A 24,758-nucleotide genomic window follows, 5' to 3' on the forward strand; every position below is an offset into this window, starting at 1 on the left:
GCCGGGGCCTTCGGGTCCCGGGCGCCTGGCGCCTGTCCCGCCTCTGCCCTCCGCCTCTGCCCGTCCGGCGACCGGGGCTGTGCGCGCCCCCCCGCCGCCTCTGCTGCCTTTCCCTCTGCCGGGCCCCTCTGCCGCCGGTCCCCCCTCCGGCCGCGCGCCCCGGGCCTCCGCGCCGAGGGCGCCGTCTGCGGCCGCTCCTCCCTCTCAGGGCCGTTCTCCCCCCCCCTCGCTCCTTTCGTCCGGGCCTCCTCCGGGGCCGCTTTTCGCTCGCCCGCGGCCGCGGCGGGCAGGGCTGACGCGCGCGCGGCGCGCGGCGCGCCGAGAGGCCGGGCCGGTCGCCCGTCCCTCTCGGCCGCCCCGCCGCCCGGCAGCCCTCCCCCGCGCCCGGGCCCTCCCATCCGACTGCGACCTCAGATCAGACGTGGCGACCCGCTGAATTTAAGCATATTAGTCAGCGGAGGAAAAGAAACTAACCAGGATTCCCTCAGTAACGGCGAGTGAACAGGGAAGAGCCCAGCGCCGAATCCCCGTCCCGCGGTGGGGCGCGGGAAATGTGGCGTACAGAAGACCCACTCCCCGGTGCCGCTCTCGGGGGGCCCAAGTCCTTCTGATCGAGGCACAGCCCGTGGACGGTGTGAGGCCGGTAGCGGCCCCCGGCGCGCCGGGACCGGGTCTTCTCTGAGTCGGGTTGCTTGGGAATGCAGCCCAAAGCGGGTGGTAAACTCCATCTAAGGCTAAATACCGGCACGAGACCAATAGTAAACAAGTACCGTAAGGGCAAGTTGAAAATTACTTTGAAGAGAGAGTTCAAGAGGGCGTGAAACCGTTAAGAGGTAAACGGGTGGGGTCCGTGCAGTCTGCCCAGAGGATTCAACCCAGCGGGCTCGGTCGGCCGGCCTGGGACGATGGATCCCCGTCGCCTCCCCTCCCTCCGCGGGGGGCGGGGCGGTTGGGGACCGCCGCCCGGACAGCCCTGGCCCCCGTCGGGCGCATTTCCACCGTGGCCGTGCCCCGCGACCGGCTCTGGGTCAGCTGGGAAGGCCTGGCAGGCAGGTGGCTCGCCGCTTTGCGGCGGCGAGTGCTACAGCCCCCAGGCAGCAGCTCTCGCCACATCCCAGGGTCGAGGGAGATGACCGCCGCCGCGCCTTCCCCCGCGGCCCCCCGTCCCCCCCTCCTCGCGGGGGGGGCGGTGCCGGGGCCCGCCGGGGATGGACCCCCTCGCTCCTGGTGCGACTGTCAACCGGGGCGGACTGTCCTCAGTGCGCCCCGACCGTGTCACGCCGCTGGGCGGGGAGGGCCACGCCAGGCGCCCGGGTTCTGCGGCGATGTTGGCCACCCACCTGACCCGTCTTGAAACACGGACCAAGGAGTCTAACACGTGCGCGAGTCAGAGGCTCAAACGAAAGCCCATGGCGCAATGAAGGTGAGGGCCGGCGCACGCCGGCTGAGGTGGGATCCCGAGGTCACCGTTTGCGGAGGGCGCACCACCGGCCCGTCTCCTCCACCCCGTCGCGGGCGAGACGCACACGCATGCATACACGCAGTGATAAAATACGCAGTTACATAATGAGTTACATTTTTAGCCCCAACCAATTTTTTTGAGCTATGTGAATAATCTGAATACAAACGAGGTGCTTTGTAATGTAAAAACGTCAAGGCTTGGTAATAAGGTACTCTAGTTATTCTGCCAAGATTCAAGCAAAATACTGCTCACTATATATATGCATGTGCATGGGTGTGTGTGTATGTATATGTGTATATGTATATGTATGTGTGTGTGTATATATATATCTATATCTATATCTATCTATTTGTGTGTATATGTATATATGTGTATGTATATAAGGTCACACACATATGTGCGCGCGTGTGTGTGTGTATGTAAGGTCACACACATATACACCTTTCTGACCTGGTATGGTCTGAGTTCTTTGTAACAGTAGAATTAGTTTTATAATTCTTCACTAATTGTGAAAATACACAGTTACTAATTAGTGTAAACAGTTGAGGCAGCAAAGACTGGATATTCATTTTTTTCTTTGAAATGCTACTGCTTTGGACGGGTGGCATGGGCACTAAGGTGCATGGTTGGCACCCCAGAGGTTGTAAGTTTGAGGCCATAATAGAAGCACTCAAGGTATAGCCCTGTCAGATTCCAGCTAATCTGTGAATTCTGCTAAATACCTCGTCACAAGGACATGAAAAAGGAAAGGAATGCTTTGGACTTAATTAATATAATAACATAATATTTTTGCTTAAAAAATGTTAGCGTCAGTTCATCTTGATAGAAAGGAAGCAGTAATTCTTGCTGTAATTATGAAGAGCATATATTGTTATATTATTTGGCCAATGTACACCAATTGGGAATAAAGCTGTATAATACTTACATCAAGATTATTTTATTTTTGGAAATACCTACATGATGAGCACATTGTAGCAACTACAGAGTTACTACAGATGCTAGTTATATTCCTTAGATCAGCACTGGTGCAGGAAAAAGGCTGTCCCATTCCCAATACATGCATTCTTTATGTACTCTTATATTTACAGACATTTTGAAGTGCCCTCTTGAATTCTATATGTTGCTCAGATGTAGCCTCATCAAAAGCTTCACTGCGTTTAGGTTTAAATTAACTTCACTGTGTTTAGGATGGGGCCCATGGTACTTATGGTGATGCATTACAAAGTGCAAAAAGATCTCTTAGCTTGTGTAAAAGTTTTCTTGTTTGCTTCCCTCCTTTAATCATCTTTACCACCATTAAGTCAATACATTGTCTGCAAAAAACCAAACAAACAAAACTTTACATATATATATTAGCAGGCAGGTTGCCATTTATAGGAAGAAATGATACCTCACTTTAATTTTCCACCACCTGTTGTTCATCATCTGGAACAAATATTCAAGGAATATCTTCCTACTCAAAGGGCCAGGTCCTAAAAATAAAAGATAAAGTTAGTTTTTCTTGCAATTCTAGAATTCTGTGGATTTCTTCCTAACTTTAAACTTACAATTTTTAATTAAATGTATAAAATCAAAGCTTTTTATTAGTATGTCTGAAACTGATTTACAAAGGAGGTCAGTAGCATGGAGATGGGGAAACAGAAACACACAGGTGAATTACTAATGTAGATGGAGAATCTTGTTTTTGCTATCTAGTAACATTTACTTCATATGTCCTGCAGATACAAACAGAAGAGTGTTTGCAATCTAGTACAGAAATTCCCCATGGCTTCTACAGTAGAGATTACCAGTCTTTCAGCAGTAAATGACTTCTACTCTTGTATCCTTGGCCTAATTATTAGTTTTGTGTTGTATTTTAGACTGAATGGCTAGGGACAGAAATTACACATAAATCGGTATAAGTGATTGGAAAAGTGTTCAAACTGTAACACAACAGCAGTTCAGGGCACATAAACTACTTTCAAAATGATTGAAACCAGTTTAAGATAAACCTGGATGCATGTAGTATCAGACTAAACTGATTCAGGTTAGATCTGTTTATTGAACTTCTATTCCAGCTCCTCTCCAGATTCAAGTTAACTCACAGCCCCCCAGCATCCCAAGATGGTTTGCACCTCCTGTGCAACACCCCCCCCCCCCAGGGGGGTGGGCTAGCCTTGGCCTAAGCTGTCTGCTCCAACTGAGCAGGGAGGCATGCTCTAGCACCCCCTAGCCCTGGCTTCTGGCCTGGGTCACTGCAGGCATGTGGCTGCATTTCTGGAATCAAAAGTGAATGTCTGTTCACTTGCTTATCAGTTTAATCTACACAGCTTAGACTAACCTGCGAAGATTGAATCAATTCAGCCTCAGGCTTTTTGATTGTCTGTAGTTAACCAACAGCACTGGCATTTTTTAGTTAATGTAGTTGATTCTATAACTAGTATCTTCTTACATCTGTAGTACTACTATAGTTTGTCATGGAAATTGGACTTCAGCATATAAAACTAATATATTTTGACTGTAAACTCTGAGGCAGGGACTGTCCACTAACATTATGTTTTTATGTAGTATCTAGCATAACAAAGCCCTAATTCATAATAGACTTCAAAACAAATGATAAATAATACTTGGCTTGGAAAGTTAACTAAATATTTTTGAAAGAGTTGTGAACTAAATTTAGATGTAGACTGAAGAATATTTGAGTTATAATCTGATTTCTGACAATGACTTCAGTTCTCCCATTTGTAAAATAGCAAGAATAGTACTTTAGTACCTCACTAGTATATTGTAAGCTTAAATCTGATAATGCTTTTAAAACAGTACTTGGGAGGGTCCCCAAAATGTATAAACATTGTCATTTTCAGTATGTTTATTAGATGGTGGAATAATATGTAGCTTGCATTGACATTCATTTTTGATTAAGCATTAATGTATAGTGAAATCACAGTTGAATTACAAAATTATTCAGCTGTGGTATTATGATACATGTGATATTATGATTAAAAATCAGTTATTTTTCAGGCTACTAGTTTACTTGGGCTATCTGCTAGTAAGAATTTTGATGTGAAATAATTAAAGGTTTTTTTTTTAATTTACTTGTATATAGCTTACTTTTGAATAATTTAAGAGCTGCTCTTAGAAATTCTTCATGCATTTAGGAATCGGGCAGTTCATTATATAATGTTAATGAATATATCACTAGATACTTTTGCTTTTTACCCATTTGATCTATTTGTGTAAGTTCAACTTTAACTTGCAGAGGTTACAGATATTGTACTTGCTGCTGGAAGCAACCGAGCATTAGAAGTTTTTGACCTCAATGCAGGCTGCAGTGCAGCAGTGATACCGGATGTTCAATCTAGATCAGTCCACCAGATTTGCCAAAATAAGGTAAGTTTTTTTTTCTTTTATTATTACTGTGAATAATGATTGGGACTTTATCAGCAAAGCGTTATAGACTGAAAATGTAATTAACACCAGTCAGCATAGTTTCAGGGAAAGTACATCTTTTTAGCTTTTTGACAAGATATGGGTCTGCTTGACTGTGTAGACAAGGAGTTATTTTTCCTCCAGAGGAATGACTGAAATAATTAATTTCCAGTTTGCCTTTGAAGCAGTACGGTTTTGTGTTTCCCCGTTTTCAGTGAAGCTCGTGGCATTGCAGGCTTGGCTACTATGTTATAGCAACCCCTTCAAATGTTTTTGACATTGAAATAATTTTTATAGCTTTCCGTTATCTCTCTTCTTGAATGTGATTTTTTGGTTTATTTCTGGAGCATTTTATTCAATGATGCTTCCTAATGTAAAGAACTCTCCCTAGCTATTACTTTTTATATAGCTATATAGTTTTAAAACATTTTAAATTGGATTCTATATAATATATTTAAAGTGTTTTGTGCAAGACCTTGATTAGATTTATTTTGATAAGAGGAAGCAGGCTTCACTTAGTAGTACTTTTGCTTAGGGAAATGAAAGGCAGACCTGAAGCTCCCATCATTTTCTGGGTTATTTTACTGCCCATAAAATCTATGCTGCCTGGAACCAAAGATGTCACTGTGTTGTCATGAGAGATACTTCCTACCTCCAGGGAGATGTATGCTAATTTTCTGCTGGCAGCAGAATGAGACTGACTCAGATTCCCAGTTCTGAATGTATGGCTGCATCCATACAAGCTTGGGTGTTTGGATCCGCAGGGACAACTAGTGGCAGCACACCTTATACTGCTGCTAATTGTCCCCAGGGAATGCCTGTGCCATGTGCCCTCTGGGGTGCAGCAGGTAAGCACAGGCTGGGGTAGGGGAGGCTGAGGCCAGCACTGGCTGGCCTCAGTAGCCTTATGTGGGACCCTGGAGGCCTCCTGGGGCTGCAGTTTCTGAAATCCTTCTGCTCGTAGTTTGGCCAGCAGGGCTGTGTGAAACAGCACCATTTCATTCTGACTTCCATTTCGCCGTTTTGAAGGGACAGTATTTCATTTCGTCGTTTTGTTTCAGAGCACTGTTCTGTTCAGTTTAGTTGAGACTGTTTCTCTGTTTCGACGCGTTTCGACATTTCACCCCTAGGCTATAATGGGGAATCATGAAAATGCCTAAACCTTTGTTATTTTTTGCCTGATTTAGATAACAATTGCAGGGATGGTAGCTCCTTCTGAGAGCATGAAGACTGCCACGTGTGTGGCTCTGGCTGACCAGGCTCCAATTTTGAGTGGCACACACTGCTCCTGCATGCACCGCTCCTCTTTTATTTTTTTGTGTAGGTTTCTTTGACCCTTGGATATTCAGCAGTCAATCCCCCCACACTTCTCCCTTGCAGCTCAGTGAACAGCTGAACATGCAGTATATGGCTTCACATACTGCATGGCTGCACTCGCAGTCTGGAAGCAGCCTGTGTGTACTATTCTGCTGTTGTGAATGAAGCCTGTTAAATAAAAAAATATGAACTAAAACTAATAGCAAATTATTACTTTTACAAAGAATATTATTCAAGCTCTTTGCTATTTTGAAATGTTCATATACCAAACCATGACTAAATAATATGTACAAAAGCGATTAGCTATCTGTGACTCTTGAACCAGAAACCAGCTCCAGAAACTCCAATAAAGCTAGAAGAAAATTGTTATCCATGAGACTTAGTAGGCTAATGGGACCCGTCACTAGAGAGATATTATCATGTGCAATAAATCAGTTTATTACATACATAACCTCAATGTTCTGTACATACTACTGGCTCCCTGTATTATTTGGAATTCAGTTAAATTTCTGGTCCTCATGTTTGATAGGGTAATTTCAAGGATGATGCTTTGGGAATGCAGTTCCATAGCAAGTAGTCCATGAAAGTGGGACCTCATTGCTGCCAGAAATCTGGATGTGCTTGGAACTTGGATATAACATATGATCCATCTTTTGTTGAAAACAATTATCTATTGTTGTAGAACGAAAGAGGGATCTCTCAGTGTTATTTCTTGTGATCTTGTAACTTTCTGCTTAACAGCAGAAATGTAAAAACAAAATGTGAAACAAACCTCAAAAACTGTTCACTTCGCAATTAGTAATAACGGTGAACTAAACTACAGAGGGAGAGCATGATGCCTGTTAGGGCCTCTGATAGGTCAGACCCAGCCAGGCTGAGCTTATGAGCAACTGCAAATGACCTTGATCTCTGGCTAATATGACTGCCTCAGTTCTCTGGATTGGCTTCTGTAACTACCACTCAGATGTTTTAAGCACACCTGCAGCCTCAGGCTATAGAAATGCCTTGACAGAAGCCTCAGTTTGCTCTGGCAAACCTCACGTTCACTGCTCTCTCTGGTTCTCCTGGCTCCTGACTTGGCTTTAGCTTTAGCTGACCCTGACCTTGGATATTCTCTGGAACTTGGTACCAGCTTTCTGATTCTCCTGGCTCCTGACTTGGCTTTGGCTTTCTCTGATCCTGCTCTTGGGTCTTTCCTGGAACTCAGCACCCAGCTCTCTGATTCACCTGGCTTCTGATCTCAGGTTGCACCCTAGACTACGTTTGAGGGTCTACAGTGTTGAGTGGACTTTCCAGACCTTCAAACAAGAGCACCCCCTGGTATCTAGCTATGCCTCAGAGTTTAGATGGCTGATCACTGACACTGTGTGGAATGAGGCAGCTCAACACTTCCACTTCTGCTGGGAGCTCTAGGGCCACGTTAAGGACAAGTCAGCTTGGGTGGAGATCCTAGCTTCCTTGCATGGCCTTATTGACCTCAGCCTCCATATTGATGCTTATCTGTATGAGTGACAACAGGAATATGAGGCTGCATCACAGTCACATGGGCAGGCTAGGACCCATGAAGAGCTTACACTGCCATGCAGATCTACATGATGATGAAGAGATTTCCCCCAGAGGAGAAGGCTTACTGTCATTCTCAGGACCTCTGCCTACACTGTGGGGAGTCAATGCATTTTGCTCAGACCTGCCCAAGGAAGGAGACTTCCCAACCCCGTGTCATTGGACGAGAGTGGCCCTGACCTACTGTGTAGCCTTCCCCTCCCGTCCACATTAGGCTCTTGAGCTCCATCAAGATCCAAGACTCACCCTTGCTAGTCACCCTTTGCCTACAGAACTGGTCTGGGGTGGATGTCTTTGTCCCAGCCTTGTTAGATACCAGAGCCCTTTTTAACGTCACTGACTTGACCTTTTGTGGAGCAACATCATATACTGGTCAGGTCAAAAAAAGATGCACAAAGCCATGGATGGATTCCCTGTCACCTCAGGCCCCATTACCAGTGAGACAGCTCTACCAGGGCTATCAATAGAGGATCACTGGGAATCTTTTTGTTTTGACCTTATCCATGCCCCTCATTTTTTCAGTTGTCTAGGAATTCCTTGGTTATCTCTCCATGATACAGACATCTTATAGGGCTTAAGGAAGCTGTTTTGTCCCTATTCCTAGAGATCTCCATAAACTGCGCTGGAAGTGCCTCCTGCAGAAGCTCTTATAATACTTTGCATTTCACTTCTTGCCTCTTCCCCGCCCCCTGATTGGTAGAGGGGCCCTGTTGGCCAGGCCATTCACCACTGATTGCCAGCCACGGTCTTCACTTTCCTAGCTATCAGCAGCAAACAGCCCAGCTGTCAGGGCCCTGCTGCCAATCAGGAGTTGGTTGATGGGGAGGGCAAGCAACAAAATGAAAAACATTAAAGGGGCTGCTGTGGGGGACACTTCTGGCATGATTTATGGAGATCCCTATCTATTGTTCAAGCTCTTGTTTGGAGAAGGCTCCTCAAACTGGGACCCAGCTCAGAAGCTGAGTCAATGATACTAGGCCCTTCACACTGATCATAGATGCCTTATAGCCAGCATTAGTGGGAGATACCTGCCTAGTGGACCTGACCCATCACTGCCTGCTAAATATTGTAACTGGGAGACATCTTCAAGAAAAAAGGGGCAGACTAGCTTCTTCCACATTGCCCTTATCATTGCCCCATTAATCTTTTGCCAGGAGCATAGAGTCTCTTCAGGTGCATTTATTCCCTTTCCAAACCAGAACTCAAGCTTCAAAAAGAGTACATTGTGGAGAACCTCCATAAGGGGTTTATCAGACTCTCCATGTCCCCAGTTGGGGCTCCAGTATTCTTTGTGACTAAAAAAAAGATAGTGCACTCTTCCTCCGTGTTGACTACAGGGCTTTAAACAGGGTAACGGTTCTTAACCACTACCTGCTGCCCCTAATGAATGAATTACTTTGAGAAGTTTTGTCAGGCCAAGATTTTTTCAAAATTAGGTTTACGAGGGGCCCACAATCTAGTCCGTATATGGGAGGAGAATGACTGTGGAGGATTGTGTCTTGGTCCTGCTATGGGCATTTTGAATACTTGGTCATGTCCTTTGGACTCTGCAATGCCCCCCACTACCTTCCAACGCTTTGTTAGTGAAGTGTTCCAGAACATTCTGGATTGATTCATTATAATTTACTTTGACAACATTTTGATTTTTCTGATGATCTGACAAAGCACTCAATGTGTGGCTTTCAAGCTTCAGCTACCAGAGACATTGAAGACAGACCCCGTTTTCCATGTATCCCTACTTAAGCTCTACCCAAAAGCCCTTTTCCTAACTGTCTGTACCCCCCTCATCCCACCGATAATAGTGGAAGGTCACAAAGAGTATATTGTTAAGTAGGTTTTAGATTCCGAACATGACTAAGGCAAGCTGCACTGTTTGATCAACTGGGAGGGATATGGTCCCAAAGAATGATCCTGGGAACCGGCCAACCATGTACGTGCCCCCCAAGTTACTGCAAACCTTTCATTTGTCCCAGGTTGCCTGGAAGATGACCCCATAACTGGGGTGTTACTATCAGGGCCTCTGGTCAGTCAGACCTAACTGGGCTGAGCTCTTGAGCTACCACACCTGTCCTTGATCCCTGGCAAATGCAACTACACAAGTTCTCCGTAACTGGATTGGCTACTGAGAGCACCACTCAGTCCTTTTAACTACACTTGCAGACTCAGGCTGCAGGCACGCCTTGACAGTAACCCCAGTCTGCTCCAGCAAGCCTTGCATTCATTCCTGTCTCTTGTTTTCCTGGCTCCTAACCTGGCTTGCACCCTGGACTACATCTCTCAGATTTCCCTCTTAGCTCTCCTGGAACCTGGTTCCGTGTTCCAAACATGTCTGAGGCAAGCTCCACTATTTGATCAACTGGAAGGGCTGTGGTCCCAAAGAATGATCCTGGGAACTGGCAGACCATTCCACTGATCCAGACCCCAATCTGATGCTCCAGTAACCTGAATCCCCCACCTAGCTAATTTTCTGGTTGGCCTTCAAGGGCTACTCATAGGCGCAGCTGCCTGCATCCCAGCCATACCCTCACAAACCCAGTGGAGGTGGCTATGAACTCCTTAACTGTGGAAGTTGAAGTAAAAGTTGCATTAAAGTGCATTGTACAGTTTCTTGCCCTAACAGACTAAATGTAGATTTGATAGAAGGGGAACATGAAAAGGGAAGGGGTGAGGTGGGGAAGAGCTTGGAATTAAAAGAAGATTAAGTTATATTATTGGCCTATTCTGGGACTATGAGCTGATTTGCCCTTTCTGAACACTGTCAGCCGTCACCTTTAGTTTTTATATTCTAAAGTGATTATTGTGTGGCTGTCATTTGCATCTGAAAGTCAGCTGGATTCATGGGGAATAGAGGAGGGAAAAAGTCTTAGGAACTTAAGCAGGGGATGTTCTAGGTTTTTTGGTTTACGGTATGTATTGTCAACATTCTAGAGAGTGAATGATAGTTTTGCTTAGACTTCTTGCACACGTCCAGTTGAGCATGTATGTGCAGTATGTGGCACTGCTAATTAGCAGTGTGGCTGGATTATTTTACACCAGAAGATCCCGGTGTAAAAAAAACCTGCGCCTGAAAAAAATGGGATAGTGCATGTGGCGGCAGCATGCACCGCCCAAAACCAAAGCCTGGCCAGCCAGAGTCATGCTTGGGCTACCAGCCAGGCTCCACACACCCAGTCGCTGCCACTGGAGACCAGGGAAGCCTCCAGGACCCCAGGTAAGGCTGCTGGAGCCAGCCCAGGTGCTGGGCCCAGCCTCCCCTACCCCACCCAGGGCAACATGCTGCATGCCAAAGTGCACGTGCATGAGCATTCCCTGGGGACATGTAGCAGCAACCCAACTATGGGTTGCTGCTGTTTGCCCCTGGGGAAACTTGTGTGTGATCATGTAGATGTGACCTTTCTGGCTTTTCTTTTTGCCCTGTCAGCTGAGTGACTTCAGGTCGCTTATGCAGAAAATGAGCATCCTTCTTTCTTGCACCTTTCTTCCATGTTCTACTTTTACTAGTGGAAGAATATTTTATATAATACTCTCAAATTGTTTTTTAAATTTTTTCCATAATGATGAAATATACAATAGATGGCATCTATTCAAACAATAGTAATAAACCATTCTAGAGTGTGCCTTTATTAGGCAGTTGGTATAGTTCTCAAATGGTTGCAGGAGCTCTGCTTTCAGCCCAGTATCATGAAATCCAGTCAAGTTGCACACTTACAAGCTGCTTACAGATGTGAAAACAAAACAAAACGGCGCTTTACTTTAAGCTCGGTGCAGCCTGCGCCAAGTGCAGCGCACATCTAGAAAGGCATTGCAATAGTTTTACCCAGTTCACCCAATGTCTGTATAAATTGGGCACTTCAGTGGGACTTTTTGGTGCTTTTATCTAATAGCTGATTTAAACAGCTTCAGATAAAAGTGCCAAAAAGCCCCTGCTGAAGCACCTGATCTATACAGATGCTGGGAAGCCAAGTCGAACTAATGGCTTCCTCTTCTGATAAAGTGCTGTTTTGTTTTGTTTTTGTTTTTCATGTCTGTCATCAGCCATAATGGCTTATTAAAGCACACATTGGATAACACATTGCTGTTTTAGGCTCTTATTTCTTGTTTGCATACACCAGTGATTCTCAAGCAGGGTGCTGTGGCTCTCTGGGTTGGTGTTGTGCAGCTGTAATAATTTTACATCTGTTTGGATAGTTTTTGTTGTCAGACTGTAAAAATATGACATTTTATGTAATTTTATATGGCTTTCTGAGTACCCTATCAGATAACCAAAACAGGCATGAGCAATAGAGTGAATAATAGTTTGCAAATGTGTTTCCTTACTTTTCCTCCAGAGCAGTGTGAATTAAACACATCGAAGCTAATCTGAAATTATAGAATCTGCTTCTGAATCTGGGTTCATATTCTGATACATGGTCTCTGCCATGCTCAGTTGGCATATATTTATGTTAATGTTCGAGTTCTATAGGTAAAGAACCATTTTAAGGAATCCTCTGTAGTGTGACTTAGTAGCAATGTTTATTGAATTTGGGATCAATAGAGTCCAAATGTAGTTACCATAGTGGAAAATAACTTGTCAGCAGTTCCATTACAATCCCTTCCTCTTTTTTTTTTAGCATTTATAACACAGCTATAAAAACTCATTATGGGTTAAAACTTGGCATACAATAGTTAGAGCAAGAACTTCTTATTCCCCCAAATCTGATTTAAATAAATTCAGCTGTTTAAGTTTCAGTGCAAAAGGATTTTTATAGTTCTGATTTTTTTTGTACTCCTATAAATCACATGTTCAAAATACATTTTTGCAAGGAGATACTCCATCCTCTGAATATATCAGTTTTTAATAGTATTTAAAATCAACAATGTAGGACCAGATTACCCTCTCACATTTTTTATGCCTTGAGAGACATTAAATAATATAAATCCCATTAAAAGAGCCAATGTGTTAGAAGAAGGGAAATAATTCTAAATTCCTTTAACTTTGAAGCCTTTTGTCACAGTAGTAGGGTTAGTTTCATGTCTGTCTGAGTGCCTTATCCCCTGAGATAAGGCCTTCTGTCCTTTTCTCTTTGGAGTTTTCCTACGTTTTAGATTGGATCCTAGTCAACAGTACTTGTTTGTCAGAAGTGCCAGGTAAAAATGTTGAACAGAGTTTGCAAACCTCTAGAACTCTTGGTTCAGAGATGATACCTTTTATTAGCCCAACTAAGATTTAAACTTCATTACCAAACAAGAAAGATTTCTACACCTCCCTGCCTTGTTGCCACCTGACACCACCAGGGAAGGAATCCTGTCTTATCTGTACATCAAAGAGCAACTCACAAAGACACTCTCATGGACCCAGAGGAACAGACTTGCATCTTCAGCTTCCTCTGTGCAAAAATTCATGGGGACTTCTTACCATCTTTAATGTTCCCTGAGCCTTAGGAAAGGTGTGGGTGCTCGGAAGCTTACAGAAAAATATATATTTTTTGTTATTTCTTAATTGGTCTAATAAAAGGTATTATCTCTGAACCAAGAATTCTAGAGGTTTGCATTTCTTTTTGTCTCAGACCAACACAGCTACCAAATACTTCCCTGGAACAGTTTGAACACCTATAGTTCTCCCCTTTGGGAGTTTGTAACCAGTGATGTCCATTGGCATAATGATCTTTGTAAATTAAAGTGTTTATTTTTGAAGTGTTACAAAACTTTTAGGGAAAAAAGGACTTCCAGACAGTCTACATGAACCTACATTCACAGATAATGTATCATCCCAGTGGTACTCTAGGTAACTTCTTCAGACATCTGCTCAGGGGATTTATAACTGTCTGGCTCTATTTGTTTGGGGAAGTCTATTGAGAGAAGATTCTTTGGTTCTTTTGTTCTTCTGTGCTCCTTGGTTTTGATCCTTCTGGTCAAAATTAATCCTATAGGCTTAGTAGGACATTGAACCAAATAGTTCTGTTATTGTACCTTTACAACTCTTGAGTATTTGTTGAGGGATAGCTTGTTTTGAGCCTTCCTTCTTTTTCCAGCCAGCATTTTGAGGAAACTCAAACTAGTTGAACATTAATCATCACCCCAATAAAAAACCCCCGCATGCAGTGGCAATAAAACACTGTAACACAGACCATTTTCAGTTCTGTCACAATCCCTCCCACATCAATTTTTCTTACATTAGGGATTCTGCAGTTTTTAGGAAGATTTTACTAGATGGTGGAGGGGTCATGAGCAGGTTTGGTATGACAGATGCATTGTATGCTAACTTGACAGACCCACTAGCAGACATCAGTAAGAAGTTGTTCACATTCCACAGGAATTTGCAAATGAAGAAAGAGGATTAAGGGGAAGGAGCTGTGCATCATAGAGAACCAGAGTGCCTAGGAATTATTGTGAAGGGACCACTATGCTTTGGATATACTCTTCAATTCTTTGTGTGTCCTCAGATTTGCAGGGGCTTGCTATGGATTTTAAGGCAGTTGTAGGTCAGCATGACAACATTCATTGTTCAGTCTGTAAGCAACCTGACTATAAGCAAGTACCCAGCATCCTTACTGGATGATTGTTCACAAACTTTCGCACTTTTAGAGTATTTTTTGCAGAGAAAGGTAAAAGGGCTTGTTTTGAAGCTTGAATTATTCAATTTTAGGAAGGTATGCAATATCCATGGTTCAGATGCTTTTGCAGGATCTATTAGCATGGTGGTGTTATTTGGAGACAGAAGCCATATTAAAGGAAATCTAATGTAACAGAATCCACAAAAATATTTTTAGTTGACTTGAATGGTTGCACTGACTTCTTATATAAGTAATCCTCAGATGTATGAAGGGTTGAATCAAGAATAATTGTACTGAAATTTGAACAGTAAAAACAAACAAACCATAATCTATTTTATCTATTTTATCAGTATGACAGGAAAGCACGTAACTCCACAAAAGTAAGTAAATTAAGGAAAATTTGTCCTTCTATTATGAAAAGGTTGTTAAATGTTGAGTCGCTGTGTAATGCCACACAGGCTGCAATGTCAAACATATTGGGGTAGGCTGAGGACGGCTTTACATCCCCATTTTGAATGCCTTTGCTTTTGTAGGTTCAAGACAGTTCCTTTCTGCTACTTTCACATAACTCTTAGTGGTTTTTTGAAAGACTTAGTCTGGTAAAATACTTAACTGCGCTAAACTCCTTCAGTATTATTTGCAGCATGGACATGCTTAGACTTTTTCTGGCTTTTCGTTTTGCTCTGTCAGCTGAGTGACTTCAGGTTACTTATGCAGAGAGCACTTTAAAACTGTGGACAAATATTCACTTGGGAGAAAAACTAAGAGTGCAAAGTCAGACTGTGGTATAGCAAAGAAAGTTGAGCTTTTTATGGAAAATTGTAGATTAAGCTTCTAAATTGACTTTTTTAGTTATATAAAATAAATTCATACTTTAAAGTAAAGAACTCAGTGGAAAAAGAAGTCATGAAGGCAATTACTCTGTAAAGTCTCTAAAGATGTCAGAGAGAAATTAGGCCGTTATTAGCAATACAATAATCTCTTAAAATATTTATGTCAAAATATGAAGAGGAGTCTGTTAATTGTCTTGTTAAAAATTAAAACAGTGACATGTATGTGAAACTGTAGATTTGTTTTCCAGAACAATACAGCTTGAGTGTGTATTTTTGGGTGCTGTGTCCCAAAATTTTTTAATGAGTTTTGTAATCTAGTTTCAAACAGTGTTTTAAGATGTTCATTGAAAATGGCTTCCCTTGCACTCCTTTTACAGGAGAACATCTCCTATGCCACTATAATTTTATCTGTAATAATTATTCCTCTCAATGTTTATTTTAAACTACTCACACTTAAATCAAGAAAGCAGTGGTATAACTGTGTTACTCTTTGGATGTGTCTGCACATTGCCATATTGTGATGTTGCTATGGCGCTGTGCTTTAGTACATCCTTTTGGAAGCACTAAAGCACGGTGCAGTACAGGTGGTGCATGGCGCATGGTTAAATTTTGCTGCCACATCACTGCAGCAGCGCATTATACCTGGGGAGTTCGCTGCTATGGCAACCTAGCTGATGATCACGTGTAGACACATATTATCACTATATCGCCATAGCACACTGTATGGTGATATAGTGCGTCGCTGTGTTGCTATAGGGGGATGTGTAGATGCGCCCTTTGTACAGCATTATTTTAAGGTCGTAATCCTGGAGGTGTCAAGGAGCAAAAAAACTGGTGTTCAGAGGTTGAATCAAGTGTAGAGGATCTAGCCCTACACAGAGAACCCATTCTCCAGTGCATGTCTTAGGACTTACCAGCGGGGGGGCAGATTTGGCAGTGTGTTCCATTAGACTGGCAAACTTCACTGCCTAAATCAAATGTTTAGGAATGGGTTTGTGTTCGTTTCATGTCTTTTACTTTGTGTTTGCCTCCCATGCCTTTTACTTTGGGGATAATCCAGTTCCATATATTTATAAAAGCACAAATGATTCTATTGCCTGCATTTTGAAATGCATAGCACCTTATTTCCTAACAAGCTTTAAATTTTGAGCAGAAGCCAGTCATCTGTTTATCGTGCCATATCATTTTTGGACTGGTGCTCATCACTCACAATTAGAATCAGACTTCATTTAAATGTTCAGCTTTAATTTAGACACCTATACAAGAGCCACACTCTAAAAAATACTCTGTGCCAAGCCATTCAGATTATGGCATTTATGGCCCGATTCACAAATATGCTCAGCATTCCAGGTACTGAACTTTTTTTCATAAAAATCTATTTCTGGGGTGCTTACGTAAGTACTGAGGATGTCTTGAAAATATACCCTCAAATGTAATTTTTTCTTTAATCATTCTCTCCTTTAAAGCATAAAGAATACTTACACAGAAGCTTTCCTTAAAACATAATGGAGACGTGTGTGTGAGTAAGAAGAAGTGAACAACTAAAGGCACGGATAGACATGACAATTTTCACCCAATCTTGCCCCAGAAAGCAGTCTACAGCCATGACCAAACAAGTGCATGGCTGCAGACCATTTAAGTCCTGGAACCTTCATTACATGAGGGTTCAGATGAAGGTGCTCCAGAACAGAGCACCTTCATTCATTTGTGTCTACATGCCGGGAGCAGGGCTCGGCTGACTCAGCCAAGCACTGTTCCTGGCAGCGTTTTCATAATGGGAGTGGGGAGAAGGCAGAGGAGGGAGGTCCATCCTGGGGGTTTCAATAGTTTCATAGTAAGTAGGGTTGAAAGGGACATGACCAGATCATCAAGTCCGACCCCTGCCATGGGCAGGAAAGAATGCTGGGGTCAAATGATCCTGCAAGTAGCACTTGCAGCATTTTAGGCAGCCAAACTGTCACAGAGCCTTTCTTTCCTCTCCTGCAGGAGTTGCTTCTCCAGCAGCTGCCAGAGAACTCTCCCTGCCAGCCCCAGCCCTGCAGCTTAGATGTGTCTAGGGCCCTGTGTCCTTCCGGTCAGCTGACCAGGGACAGGTGCTAGGGGTGTTGGTCTAAGGACTTGGCACTGGCAGACGAGGTTTTTTGGGTCAATCTAATCTGGTATTTTTTAGTAGACCAACTGAATAGTTAGAGACATATATCTTAGCAAGGTTTCGGGTTGAAAAATCTTTTGTCAGACTGAGGAAGCACCTGCAGTTTGTGTGTGTGCTGTTCCTGGATGGAAGGAATAGTAAAGAAGCCAGAGGCTGGCATGTAGTGCAGGCAAGAAAGCCAGTCAGTGAAAATGGAAATGGATGGGTCAGGGGGTGAGGGGCAAGCTGGGGTGGGGTGGGGGGGCAGAAGGGGATGTAGCAGTGAAGGTAAAAGTGGAGAGATACCTGGGGAGTCACATGTCCGGCAGGCTGTAGTGTGTCAGAACTCCACTGTCTATATTGAGTCCATGAGTTTCTGTACCTAGGAGGTTGATGAAGTGCAGTTCATAGGCTCATCTGTGAAAAGTGGTTTGTAAATTCAAACAAGCACTGAACCTCACTAACTTCATCACCAGAAGCCAACTTCCTACAGCCCAAAATGCACTGAATGGTTCCAGGCCATGCCATGACAAGACATGCAAAACCTGCCAACAGTATCTCCAGTGTGGAGATATCTTCACAATACAATACATATCACCAAGTGCCCTGGTGGAAAATACGTAGAGACACCAAGCAACAACTGTGCACTAGAATGAGCACAGACCAAAAATCTATCAAAGACAAGAACAGAATACTACCTGTCTCCAACCTCTCAGGCCTGATCCTCAAAGGGAATTTACAAACCACTTTTCACAGAGGAGCCTATGAACTACACTTCATCAACCTCCTAGTTACAGAAACTCATGAACTCAATATAGACACTGGAGTTCTGACACACTACAACCAGCTGGACATCTGACTCCCCAGGTACCTCTCCACTATTACCTGCGCTGCCTTATCCCCCTTACCGCCCCCACCCCCTCCTGTGTCCTACCCCCCGATGCCTCCATTTCCATTTTCACTGACTGGCATTTTTGCCTGCATTGCATGCCAGCCTCTGGCTTCTTTACTATTCCTTCCATCCAGGAACAGCACACACATCAACTGCAGATGCTTTCTCAGCCTGACGAAGGGTTTTTCAACCCAAAAGCTGGCCTCCCAGGCAGCTGAACTGAGGTCACCTGGAGCCTCACAAGTCCACTGCAACCAGCAAGCCTCAGGCCTGTCAAAGATGTGGTGGGTCTGGGCTTCCCCCAGCCAGGACTGTGTGTGCATGTAGTGGCTGGAGGTTATGGTGCCTCCTATTCGCCTTTCACCAGGGGAATCCTCAGTCCTGGCATTTCTTGGGGCTGCCGCGCCACCAACAGTCCCACCAGGCCTCCCAACCCCGGCAGAGTGCAGTTTTAGTGGTCATGCCTAGGACCTGGGGTCTCCTTCTTCTCCATATCCCCAACCCCATACCTCCAAGTTTGTTCTGGCACAGGAGCTCAGCAGGGACATGTTCTTCCCCTGCTGGCTGGTGATGCAGTGAGTACTGTCTCCAGCTCTGAGAGTGGGGCATTAAATGGTTTTAAAAAAATGAAAAGAGGAAATAGGTGCAGACAGAGTGAGGGGGGTGGCATTCACTCCATCTGCACCTGGAGCTTGGGAGACCCCAGCAGTGGGAGGTGCATCTTCAGGAACAAAGCTGCTCCACCAATCTATCCCCCACCTCCACTCCAGCGTAATATGGGAACCTGCAGAATGGACCTCCCTTCTCTGCCTTCTCCCCACTCCCATTATGAAAACACTGCCAGGAACAGTGCTTGGCTGAGTCAGCCGAGCCCTGCTCCTGGCATGCAGACACAAATTAATGAAGGTGCTCTGTACTGGAGCACCTTCATCTGAACCCTCATGCAATGAAGGTTCAGATTGTTCCAGGACCAGGCTGTTTTAAAATGGTCTGCAGCCATGCACTTGTTTGGTCATGGCTGTAGACTGCTTTCTGGGATGAAATTGGGTGAAAATTTTCATGTCTATCTGTGCATGGGAGGCGAACACAAACCCATCAAAGTAACAGGCATGAAATAAACACAAACCCATTCCTAAACATTTGGTTTAGACAGTGAGGTTTACCAGTCTAATGGAACACACTGCCAAACCCAAGGAGGTGTGGTGGGGTGTCACTACATCTCCAGCAATGCTGAACACCCTCTTGCTTGGAACACTGGTCGATGGACAGGACAGGTGTTCCTGAGCAACTGTGTGCAGATATGGCCACACCTGGCTGCGGCTTGTAGGCCAAAGGGTTGCACAGCAGCTTCTCCACATCCTCGGTGAGATAGGCAGCCACCAAGGCCTGAGAGCTACCTGCCTGATGGTGGACTTTGGTGTCTCTGGACCCTATCATGGAAGCCCTGTCCGTGGCTCACATTGGCAGCACCTGTGGTGGAGGAGGAGACTGGTTGGTAGATGGCATGCTGTCATGGAACAGTGGATCCCCCTCTTCCATGTCCCCCGCCTCCACCATTCTGACTTCTGGACTCTTACCCAGCACCTCCATCCACTGATTTAGGCTTTGGCTGCTGCATATGCTCCCCTTCACCTTCGGGTTACACATGGTGGCCAACACATGGACCGTACTGGACCACAAGGCATCAAGCCATTTCCTGATGCCCTCCTTCAGCTGCCTCACCAGTGCCTGCACATCTGGTGACAGCGGCTTGCCCCAGCCTTGAACACTGATCCCCTGGAAGCTGTCCATTTTGCTCTGAAGTTCTCTTGCTACAGGGATCACCTGGCTAAGGAGTGTATCAGCAGCGCTGAGGGTCTTGGTGGCCTTGAGGAAGGGCTTGAGGACCACCAAGATCTGGGAGATGGTATCACTCTCAGCTCTGTTAAGGGGGCTGCTGATTCCAATCTCCCTGAGCAAGGCAATGTCATAGATGGCCTTGTGTTGCTCCACCAGCCTTTCCAGTATCAGGTATGTGGAGTTCCACTGAGTCTCCACATCCTGCATGAGTTTGTGCTATGGGATGTTTAGCTCTGCCTGTTTGTCCCGCAGCATCTTGCCCTCCTTGATGCTCCGGGGGAAGTAGCCTGCTACCTTCCTGAATTTCAAAATGAGCTTGCTGGTGGTGCTGGCACTGTCACCGGCAGCTCTGTCCCCCTTGAATGCGTCCCTGACAATGAGGTGGAACCTGTGTGCCACACAGTGGATGCCAACAAAGTTGGCATCATGGACCGCCTTGACTAAATTGGCCCCATTGTCGGTGACCATGAACCTGTGGATGAGCTCGCCCTGCCTAGTGAGCCACCCCTGCACCAAGTGGTTTATGGCCCCCATGATCTCTGTTGCCGTGTGGGACTCATCTATCACCTCTGCTTGAAGGAGGGCCCACCGATGGCTTGACTGCTTGCACCAGTGCCCTGTGAGGGAGAGGTGGGCGTGATCTTCATCCTGGCTACTCCAGATGTCCGAAGTGAAGTGTAAGGCCACCTGTGGGCCTGCCTTGTGCAGCTCCTCCCTCAAGTACTCCCTACATGCCTCATACAGGGAGGTCACAATGGTCCTGCTGAAAGTGATGCTTGTGGGGTAGAAGGGCTGGTCATCCACAGCAAGCATCTCCCCAATGGTCTGGATGATCTTGCTCGCCTTTGCAATGCACCCCACTTTCTGTCTGCCTTTCCCCCACTGTTCCAGACTGGCCTGCCTCTGCTTTGAGGGGATAGGGGATTTGGAGCGAGAGGGGGACTTCCCTTTGGGTACGCTCCCGCTGGTGCCAGGCTGAGGAGGAGCAAGGGCAAGGGGGTGGTGCCTGTGGAGATGCATCAGCATCCCTGTGATGCTCATGTGTTTTGTTCCCTGGCCCTGGCTGGTTTTGGCTCAGCAGTGCAGGCAGAAAGCATATGTGGGATCATCTGCCAGCTCAAAATGATCCCAGACCACACTACCAGCTTGCTTCTGGGGTGCGGATGTATGTGTGGATGCTGCCTTTCCCCCTCCCCAGCAGGCAGAGGCACAGCAACAGGAGAAGTGGACTCAGCTGAGTCACTTGCCTCCACAACCTCTACCTCAGCCTCCTCTGAAGTGCCTTCTAGTGAAGGAGACCTGGCTCTAGGGGAAATTTGAGGGGTGTGGACCACAAACTCAGATGATTCCCCCTCCTTCCCCAAAATTTCCCTTGCTAGGGCACTCAGCTCCAACTCTTCCTCTGGCACTTTTAAGGCTCAGGATGTGAAGTGAAATGGGGGTGGAGGAGACTGTCATGATGGTGCTGCTGCTTGTTGTCATGGTGGTAGTGGGGAGGGGTTATGGCTGATGCTCTTGGAGGGGATGCAGACTCAGGCACAGGCAGTGGCACTAGCACTGCTCCCTTCTCCTTGCTGCCTGTAGAACTAGTGGAAGCTTCATGCCTGCTTGTTGTAGCAAAGAGGCTGCATCTCAGTTTGCAGGGGGGAGGGGGGAACTTACAGCTCTCCCTCTACCTCCTTTTCTGCCCCTCCCTGAAGGCTTGCCAGCTGCCTTTCCAGCACGCTTCATGGTGTGTTACATAGTGTTTTGTCTTTGCCTTGGTGTACTGGAAAATCTGTATTTTCTTCTGTAATGTTATCTGATTTATGTAATATATGTAAATAAAGTAATTGTATGTATGTGTATTTATGTAACGTATGTATGTATATATGTATTTATGTAATACATACATTTACATATTTTAATATTATTTATGTGTTCATATATACATTTTATATTATAATATGCAATATAATTATGCTGTGCTTCCCTGCACAGTGAATGCAATGCACACTGTGAGAGAAAACACAGATTTGAAAAGAATCAAAATAGACTAACAAAAGAAAAAGAGGATTTTGGGGGAGGAATAAATTGAAAGGAATCAATGAATATAATAATAAAATAAAAGGGTATAGAAAGTAAAAGGTATTGATGAATCCTACCTGCTAGGCTAACAAGTAGGAAATGAATAGTAGTCTGACGCTGTTGAGCTGCTTGAAGACACAGCTCAGTAACTGACCCCAAGGCAGAAAGTAGCTCAGTTCAAACAATGCTGCTTTTTATGCTGTTTTTTCATCCATCCCCCAGAGCACTGGGATTGGAAGGGACCTCAGGGAAGGATCACAGTCACTGGCCATCTACACAGTCAATATGAGAGCACTGCTTCCCCCCTCTTCCTTCTTCCTCTCTTTACTTTCTGTTTCCCTGCAGACAAGCCCAACTTCAGCTTCAAAACTCGAAACTTTTGAAATGTTTTGACTGCCCTGCTTTCATTTTGATTTTGCTGTTTTGAGCTTGAAACAAGTCGAAACTGCGTCAAAACGAAACAGCTGGTGAAATTATGCATAGCCCTAACAGCTACTACTTGCTTCTCTTCCTAGCCATGGGTTTCCTGTCCTCCTCCACCTTCCAGGTAACAGGGGCAGGGGTTCCCTTTACAGAAACAGTTTATGAGAAAAGGTGGGAACAGATGTGTTTGTTTAGTGTGTAGAAGAGAAGACTGAGACAGGGTTTGATAACTGTCTTCAAATACCTAAAGGGTGCTATACCAAGGATAGTGAAAGACTTTTTATGTGGCTGCTGGGGATGAGAAAGAACAATGCTCAACTGCACCAGAGGAAATTGTTGTTAGGAGAAACTTTCTCACTATGAGGGCAGTTAAACATTGGAACAGGTTACCTAGAAAGGAACTGTGAAATTGTCACTGTAGAATCTCTATCCTTGGACATTTTTAAGAAACAAAACACTTGCTCGGTTGGTTTATACAGGCATGATCTGGTCCAGAACAGGGTTGGACTAGATGACCTCCTGAGGTTCCTTGCAGTCATACTTTTCTGTGGTTCTGTTTCATACCTTATTTTCTTGAATCCAAGACAAGGTGCTTCCCCCACTCCCCCACCTCCATCAATGGGAAGAACCCATTTTATGGTAGATTTCTGTGGATCTTATTTCTTCCTAATGTTTTTAACACTCTAAAAGGGAAAATACAATTAAAGAGTATTAGGTTTTGCTGTCTCTGCACAATTGGTTAATTGAATAGGAAGGAGGGAATAGAACTGGAAGCAACAGTTTATCCATCAATATTCATGTACTAGAGATAGTAAAATTCATTGGATACAATTTCCAAAAAGGCCTGTGTTAGGCTTGTAAGTCTCTCCAGCTTTTTTTAAAACTTTCTCACAAACTACTACACATTAATTTATTACTCTGCTTGGAATACACTACAGGAGAGATATCCAGAGGCATATATACAAGTTAAAGGTCCACTCACTATGTACTTTCAATCAGAGATGGGTGCCTGACTTCCTTTCTGTCTTTGAAAATCTCCCTCTTCCCTGTCAAATACACCACAGGTGAAAACCTTGCTATGTGTACTCCATTGTAGTGTAGGCAGGAAAACAGATGAAAATGTGCAGAAGCACAGCTAATGAGATTTGACCCTGCTAATTAGAGGTGTTGATGCAAAATAATGGCTGTAGAAACATGAAAAATGACTACTGTGATGCAAGAAGGAAGTTATAAAACATATAAACAATGGAGAACTGGAAGAACAGGAGGTCCAGAGTGAAGGAGCAAAGGAATGAAAGGAATAAACCTAGACTAGTATGTTTTTACAAGGCAGCAGTTATGTTTCCATTGGTAAAAAGAAAAAGGCTGTGCTTTGTTGGTAAATGGTTATGAAATGAATGATGAGAACAATGTTTCCTCTTTATGCTAATTATAATTCCTTTCTATCATCATGTAATGATGGAAACTTGCTTTTTTAGAAATTACTGAAAGTCTGCATTTAATCTTCTACTCTTGCATGTACTTTGTCAGATGTAGGAATATCTAAAGAAGAGTAACTATTGACAGATCTAATTTGAAAACCTTATTTAAATCATTTCAGTTGTTAAATACATGTAAGGAATACACTGGGATGGTTGGGTTTTTGTTAAACTTTTTCATGTGAGTTTTTCATTTTTGTTTGGTTCTTTCCTGAGTTGCAACTGCAACCAGTAAGACTTAGATTAGCAGTGAAAAATAAATTTCTAATGATGAGGATGGTTAAGTACTAGAACAGATTATCTAGAGAAGTTGTGGAATTGCTACCATGAAAGTTTAAGTGCAGGTTAGACAAACATTTGTCTTGGGTCAAAGGAAAAGGTTGGACTAGACAATTTTGAGACTTTCAGGTCTGACTGCCTGTGATTCTATGATTCATTCTATCATGTGTATCAATTTTTTTGTATAGAGAAGGTATGATCTTCCCAATAATCAGAAAGGGAAAATTGGTTCCATCAGAACAAGAGAGAGATACCATTAGGTACAAAATAGACTGTTTTAGAGCTACAGTTTTTGAATATGCCAGATATTCAGGGCTGCCTGGCTCTGGGAAAGCAGGATAGGGGTAAAAAAAGATCCTATAAAAGAGGAATCCTGTGCTGGTGAAAATGGTAGAAATCAGAAAACTGCCAAGGAAAGTTTCTTACTGGTTTGGGACTTACTTCCATATACATTCATAGATTCATAGATGCTAGGGTCGGAAGGGACCTCAATAGATCATCAAGTCCGACCCCCTGTATAGGCAGGAAAGAGT

At 44.3% G+C, this 24,758-nt stretch overlaps 1 protein-coding gene across 1 annotated transcript in view; it reads left to right on the forward strand.

Annotated features, from left to right (window-relative positions):
• The window catches only part of WDR27 (WD repeat domain 27), a 271,099-nt gene that overhangs the window by 86,255 nt on the left and 160,086 nt on the right, over positions 1-24,758 (forward strand). The window contains exons 21-22 of the mRNA XM_025194665.1: positions 3,184-3,281; positions 4,710-4,831. Of these exons, the coding sequence (XP_025050450.1) occupies positions 3,184-3,281; positions 4,710-4,831 (220 nt within the window). The remainder of the gene's footprint in view (positions 1-3,183; positions 3,282-4,709; positions 4,832-24,758) is intronic.

The sequence above is a fragment of the Alligator sinensis genome, unplaced genomic scaffold (genome assembly GCF_000455745.1).
Source record: "Alligator sinensis unplaced genomic scaffold, ASM45574v1 scaffold448_1, whole genome shotgun sequence".
In the NCBI taxonomy this organism is placed as follows: domain Eukaryota; kingdom Metazoa; phylum Chordata; order Crocodylia; family Alligatoridae; genus Alligator; species Alligator sinensis.